The sequence below is a fragment of the Cydia pomonella genome, chromosome 11 (genome assembly GCF_033807575.1).
Source record: "Cydia pomonella isolate Wapato2018A chromosome 11, ilCydPomo1, whole genome shotgun sequence".
NCBI classification, from domain to species: Eukaryota; Metazoa; Arthropoda; class Insecta; order Lepidoptera; family Tortricidae; genus Cydia; species Cydia pomonella.
This window is the reverse complement of record NC_084713.1, coordinates 10,130,393-10,138,085: the sequence shown is the minus strand read 5'-3', so window position 1 is coordinate 10,138,085 and position 7,693 is coordinate 10,130,393. Positions and strand designations below refer to the sequence as shown.

Sequence of the window (7,693 nt, the reverse complement as noted above, 5' to 3'; positions counted from 1 at the left end):
ATCAATTGTTATTTTTTTCAAATTCGTCCTTATTCAAATTTTTGACGTGATTTAAACAACATAGAGTAGTAGATGTATATCGGACAATACAGTTCCACTTGTATTTTTTTACGTCCTTGACTGTACCTATCCAAATCATGTCCATGGAAAATATCATCCAAATCGGTGCTCCAGACCAATCAGTCTAAGCATGAAAAGGTAAGAAATATACCCATAGAAATCCATACCTCCGAACACTATCGAATTTAGGTGTAATACCTATTAGTTAGAAGTAGGATTAGAGGAAAGGAGAATACTCATAGATATCAAAAACTTGAGGCCGAGTATTTACATTTTGTTTACAGTTATGTTTATGTATGCACAACTAAATGTATACATATAATTATATCTACAGTTACATACTAATAAGTAGGTATGTAATAGTATATTCACATAACATTGACATTTTACAATATTTATTTGTACACCACATTGCGAGTCTCCCCGGCGGGCATCAGCACGAATAGCTCCGTGCAGCTGGTAACGCGCGAGCACGCCACGTAGAGCTGCCCGTGCGAGAAGCAGCCCTTGCGCAGGTCCACGCCAGCGGCGCGCAGCGTCTGCCTCTGCGACTTGTTGATGTTCATGGCGAAGCAGACGCTCACGGAGAACTGTAGGCGCTTGAAGTGGAACGGGAAATTGCTCAGGAGGATGAGGGGGATGCGCGGGATGAACACGACTTCTGCGGTGCCGCACCCCGTCACGATCTGCACCTCAATGAGGTTTCGCTGCAGCTGCACTACTTTTAGCTGGGTTCCGTTGCATAACTTCGGAGGCGACAAATTCCGAAGAAGCATGATTGGAACTCCAACTTTCAGGGTTAATGTGTGTGCTGGGAGTCCTGAAGCACTCAATGAGCTAAGGAACTAAGGAAATCTACCGGGTATGTTGTGACATTGCCTTCATCCAAGACAGTATTAATGGAATTATATACTGCATGTTCACCTTCGATTTCCGCCTGCTCAGTTTTCTGCGTGAGCATGGACCGTTCCTCTATGGGCGTGAGTATGGATCTCTCACAACCCCAAGAATGGCTCAGGTCTCCGTACACGCTACGAATGAGGTTTTCAACGGATGGAACCATCCTGCATAACGGTAGTTGTGGCTACGCCTAAAATCACGATCGTCGCTATAGTTTCGTAACCTCAATGCGTTGCGAGACTTTCGTGAAAGGTTCGCTTTTTTTCGGGAAGGCATTTTCAGTTTTTAGTTCTTATGGCATTTTAACGCGTATAAAATGCGAGTCCCAAATCGTTTGACACCGCAAACATCAGAGAATTTTTTTTTTTCACAGTACCCACCTTCGTTGCCATTATTAAGTGCTTAAAAGAGGCGATACGTATGATTATGGATACGATAAAATTACAATTAGGTATAATTCATGACGGAGAAAATATTTTTTTAAATAATTATGCAGTTTTACGCGTGTTGATATGTGTGTTCATTTTGCCACTACTTAACTATGTAAGTAAACTCATTTTTAACCGACTTCAAGATTTCAAAAGGAGGAGAATCGAGGGAACTCTTCAAATATAAAAGTCATACATATAATGATTTTTGTATTTTCTTTAACAAATCTAGCATTTACATTTAAAAAAGTGACATTTCATGAAATGGAACTGCTGATGATGATCAGAATGGAACTCTTCAACGATACACAGTACTCGTTTCGCGATTTGTCCTCTTCGCTGTGTTTGTTAAGTAAATTAGATTTTTAAGACAAATTTTTGTTAAGTTCGAGTTCTGACGATGGGGTCCATGAGGAATCGAGGGAACTCTTCAAATGTGAAAGGCATACATATAGTGATTTTTGTATTTTAATCAACAAATCAAGTATTTACATTTGTAGAAGTGACATATGATGAAGTGGAACTGTTCATGATGAACAGAATGGAACTCTTCAACGATGCATAGTTCACGTTTGGCAATTTGTTCTCTGTGCATGTTTGTCAAGCAGTTAGATTTTCAAGACACATTTTTATCTTTCTATCCTATTTAGTTTTTTTAATAATTATCTGGTGCGTTATTTCATGCATGGTGTGAAATAATTTATCTTAAATACAGTCGAATACCATATTGCCATATGTATCTTACCAGTCAACCATAGGCCAAATCTGAAATGTGTCAAGGTGGGTGCAGTGACAAAAAAAAACATGTTACCTCCTTTTCTACATAATTAGGCGTAGGACGCTGTCTTTTTAATTTAATTGTATGAAATCAAAAATCAACAATAATCGTTCTTTCTCCGGTCTACCTCATTGAAGTCGTTTTTTTTTCTTAAAAATTATTAGTTCACTTGATTACTAAATTTTTACTCAGTTTCCCAAAAGATGGCACTGTGCAATGTATGGCAATTAATTTACTGTCGTTTAATTTCGTTGTATTATTACATCAACACAATTGAAATTGAAATCATATCCGTACCCCCCTCTTCTAACTTTAGAGTTAATTTGGCAAAATCCTTTCTCGGTGGCTTAATTTCAGCACCATATCTGTTAGTTTAGCAGGGTACTCGATACTCGTTCGTAGCACATATTTGTTGTAAAAGTTTGCACCTCCTTCCTAAGTAGCGCCATAAGATTCAGGTGCAAACTTAACTCAATCGAGTGTAGTGGCTACCCCCCCTTCTAGGGGTTGAATTTTTATAGCCTATAACTTGGCCGGGCATTTTCTCGACAGATTAGTACAGTTTGCATCAAAATCCGTCCAGCCGTTTTCACGTGATGCGAGGTCAAATAAACAGACAAACAGAGAAACAGACAAAAATTCTAAAAACTGTTGGAACGTGTTCTATTAACGATTCTTAGTATCCCCAGCCTACTGTTATTCGAATATCTTCCATGTACAGACTTTCGACCCACTTCAGCTTTATTATATGTATAGAAGATACGAGTATGTATTTAGCACAATTCAGCAATACTTTAACCATAAATCATTCACTAATTAATTGCTGGTCCTTGGCTTACATTAGCACTTTACATAACTATTATATAAACTAACTATTTACTAAATACTAATTGGTAAATATAACATATTTTTACTAAAGACTTAAAATTTGAATAGGGAACGAATATAAGATCCTGCCCACGACTTCGTCTGCGTGTAATGATAATGATGATGATCGATAAAAACTATCCTATGTCCTTTTCCAAACCAACTAAATTTCATCTAAATCAATTCAGCGGTCTAAGCGTGAAGAGGTAACAGACAGACAGACAGAGTTTCTTTCGCATAGTACCTATCCAGGGGAATATTTTTCTAATTCAATTACAATGTTTTTAGGTGATGAAAAGTGCCAGGGTATTAACTTCAGCTGACTTTTAAATATAATAGGTGTTGATATTTTTAAGGTAGGTATTGGCAGGACTTAATTATAATTTAATTCGTGTATGAGTTTCGATTTTGTCGACAATGAGTCGTGAGTCGAACATCCAATTCCTGCGGAGAGATATATGACCTTTCTCCAAACAAGCCAAGGCGGAAATGACATGCCAAAAAAACTAAAGTTTGGTAAGCCATTTCCGTCAGCAGTAAAAGGCGGCAAATTAAAAAAATGTTGGCGCGAAAGTTTGTCATATACAATTTGAATTTCGTACCTTTTTTTGCCAGAGTATCTTTACCCTCTTTAATATTTTTTTTAAAGAAGAAATTAAAAACTTTTACCTTAACTCAATTTTAAGAACGCTATTTTTGCAAACTAGTAAACCTTATAAAATACAAATTGTTTTACAGTACATATGGTACTACTTTATAGCACTAGTGCGAAAATTGTGTCGAACATTTAAAGGGCCATATGTACTGTAAAACGTTGTACGATATATGTGCGAATAGGTAATTCGCAACTCGTGTCGATTTAAAACACTCGCCTTCGGTCGTGTTTTAATTTATCGCCACTCGTTTCGAATTTCCTATTTTGCGCACTTGTATCGTAATGTACTATTATCAGTCTATGATTACATGAAGCAGCATTCGTACGATCTTACAAAAGAGATCTGCAAAAACGAGACATAAGGTCATTGTCTCTCTATTTCGCTTTATAGCTTGAAATGGTAGCTGTACCGGGCCTTGTGGATGCGGCTTAATTAATTGGCTGGCTGTCGTAGCATTTTTTTTTAAGATAAAAAAATACAGTAATAAACGTCCCGTCCGCTAAAACCAAAACAGTACAATAATGGTTTTTTATTCGAGTTTGACATTAATGAAGATCTCCCGGTATGATTTTCGCTACAATAAGCGAACGTTTCCGAACATATTGGAGAAAAGGTATATTGGGAGTTGAAAGACATGAAGACGGAGATTCAGGAATTCAAACGCTCAGGAAATTAAAAAATGTGTCCAAATACCTGTCCAATATATAACATAGACTGAAATTATTTTAGTAGAGTGTATTTTTGAAACTATTTAGATGAATATAGTTCTCAATTTGTCTTAAAAAATGTGATAGGTATCTTAAAACGCTGTTTCTTTTTCTTACACTAACCTAAAAAAAAATAAGCAGACAAAACACACCGCAAATTTTGATAATATGCGATATTTTATGGTACAAGTCAAAGGTTCATAGTAAAACAAATAATCGTTTACTTAAGACCAAATATTTATTAAACATCCACTACAAAAACCGAAAACGAAGTGACAACAATATATTTGCTAGCGTGCAACAATCGTTATCTTATACAACTACCTACTCGTATGCTTTGTTTTGGGTCTAACACATTTTAGTAACAGGTCACTTCTGTGGACAATAAAATAAAAGTTAACGACTCTGGTACATGTATATCCCGTTTTTCTTATTTTAGTTGAGTACTGAAAAAAATGTATTCCGCCTGTATATTGTATTATTACACTTACAAGGAGTTACATTAAAGACACTTCCTTTCAAATAAAACAAAAAATATTGAAATCGGTTCACATGATAAAGAATTTAAAGAATTATCCCTGAAAAACAAACATACATATAGATCGCGCAAATTAATTAGCCAATTTGCCCATAGATGGCGCTGTACAAAATTATTATTTTGGTTTTTTACTATCCTAATAATAGTTCGATTACCCAATATACTAGCAACCCAACCTGTTCAATTTGCCCACTACAATTGTCGTTCAAGTACAAAACAAGGTAAATCGGTTACAAAATTAGCAGTCGAACGGACGTTTTACTATCTGGATCTAGAAACAACGTGTGTAAAAAAATATATTTTTAAAATCTACTATCATTATGATCCTGAATAGGTACCTACATGTCAATGTGCTTATGGCACACCCCTATTAGTCCAAGATCCCAGAGCCGCCAGACCTTACTTATTTTCTCATGAATAAAATGTATGGGATAATATAGTGTTAGTATGTACTTTTAATGTCTGCATACTTGCTATATTGGCCCAACGGCCATTTGTCCGATACACGGTGTTAAAGGTTGGTAAAAATATTAATAACTTTTCTTTAATATTCATGGCTGATTTTTATGTATGTTTTAGAAAACATTTGGACGACCCAACCATCCCCCAGACCCATATAAAGTTTATATGTTTGTTTGTGTGAAACTTTATGTGGGTCTGGGGGATAGCTGGGCCCCTGCAATTGGTGTGGCTACTTACAAAATGTAATAGTAATAGTTCCCTGAGTATCATATATATAAACCAAGAGTGAGAATGTAAGTAAAGTCACAATATTTTTGACCGCTTTAAAGCGTCTGGTAATAGTTACCGCCCGGCGGAAATGGTCTGGCAATGTTGATTATAATTTTTTAACAATATTTTCTAAATCATACATAAAAATCAGCCATGAATATTAAAGAAAAGTTAGTAATATTTTAACCTAACTTTAGCACCTTGTACCGGACAAATGGCCGTCGGGCCGGGTAGCAAGTATGCAGACATGAAAAGTACATACTAACACTATATTATCCCATACATTTTATTCATGAGAAAATAAGTAAGGTCTGGCGGCTCTGGGATCTTACTCTATATTTAGTGATTGCAATTTTAAAATGGTGGTGTAGATAAGTAAGGTATTTTATACGAAGTGAGAGATTTGTATGATGACAATCAAATAAGTTGTAGATACGCTTATGAACTTCAGCATGAGGGTAATGTCGACAGTGAACATGTCGTAGACGTAGACGCGCAGCGGCCATGCGTCGATCAGCCGCATGAACGCCTTGGCCTGCGCGCGCGTCCGCGCCGGCAGCGCGTACTCCATCACCAGCTCGTTTACCAGCACTTTCGTGTTGCTCCGCGTCGATAACAACATCTCGCATACAAAAGCCATGGCCGCCACCGTCAGCATCTCACTGCAGCACCACAATATTATAGAAACCAAATTGCCCGTGAACACTTGAGTGCGATAATAAAACAACGCAGTCCATAGAGTTATTACAATGTAGACGAATGCTGATATCAATGTCATGAATATTTGATAGTTATAAACGCTGTTAACCAAGTGGCAAGCCTCGCCTATAGTGTCGTAAGCCAAGGACAAATCCCGTAGATTATTGACTGCCATCTTTCCGTGGATATCGAGTGGTTTTTCGTTCTTTGAGTTTTTCTGTCTGATCGTATAAACTGAGATCTTGCCTTGGTTATCTTTATATTGAAGAATTTTTGTTAGGTCATTATTTATGACTTTCAGCCTGTGATTCAACATGCTTATCATTAAGTAGAAAACTAATATCTCGAGATCTTGAACATAATTCAGTATATAATTAAGTATATCCATAATAAAGTAACTATCTTCATTAATTCGTAAAAAGAAATCTGATGCACTGGAGATTATGTGGATGATCACCATAACGCATAGCGCTATAACTGAATGGCTTCTTGATTTTCTATAAAACTCTTCACTTGTGTTAAGACGAAGCGTTGAGTCGATGTTTGCGAGCGAGTTCATGATCCGAATATTCGCCCGACTCAGCAAACAAGACGTCATCACGGCAGACGTGACGTATTGAATGAGGATGACGATCGATGGGAAATCTTCCATAGTATCCCGTAGCGGTTCTGCTCTAGAGAGCGCTTCAGGGATATCGAAGTAGTACAGGAAAACAGCAGCAATTACAATTACTACGACTAATCCGAATACTTTCATTAAATTACTTGTAGGCATTAAGATTCCTTCAAAAATTCTAAATCGATAAATTGCGCATATGCGCTCCAAGAAGAGAGCTGGTCCGAAACTATGTACGATATCTTCAGTTTTTAACTTTGTTTTTTTAGTTTTTACTTTTTCTGTATTGTCATCTTTGTTCGTGATCATTTTGGCCTACCTAAGCTCGCCGGAGGTAACGAATACGAGTAGAACTACCCGCTACTCACACAGGCTCACGAACTGTGACGGACAATTAAGGCGATAAGTAAATTCAATATACTTAGCTACGAAGATCGATACTTATCGAAATGGAACATGAAAGGCAATAACTGTTAATGTTGTTGATTAATCATGCATTGTTAATGATAATGACCATACGCCTTAAAGTAGATGAGAAAAAAGTCCTTCTTATATTATTTGTATGTTTGAAAAGTGTCATACATAAGTAAAATGATAAATAAGCTATGACTTTTATGAATAAGACAAACAAAATATACCTAATAGAGTATCTTTAAGTAGAGCCTGGAAATACGGAAACCTAACTTTCATCGGGCAGACCGCTTGTTTGTCA

At 36.7% G+C, this 7,693-nt stretch overlaps 1 protein-coding gene across 1 annotated transcript; it reads right to left on the bottom strand.

Moving 5' to 3' along the window:
* Positions 1–4,883: 4,883 nt before the first annotated feature.
* Positions 4,884–7,290, bottom strand: LOC133523089 (uncharacterized). The gene has a single exon (XM_061858597.1). It carries the CDS (start codon positions 7,288–7,290, stop codon positions 6,052–6,054), a length of 1,239 nt encoding a protein of 412 aa, XP_061714581.1. The 3' UTR covers positions 4,884–6,051.
* Between the last annotated feature and the right edge of the window lie 403 nt (positions 7,291–7,693).

Coding starts and splice junctions, on each gene's coding strand:
- LOC133523089 (XM_061858597.1), bottom strand. CDS start 7,290: ATGATCACGAACAAAGATGACAATACAGAAAAAGTAAAAACTAAAAAA.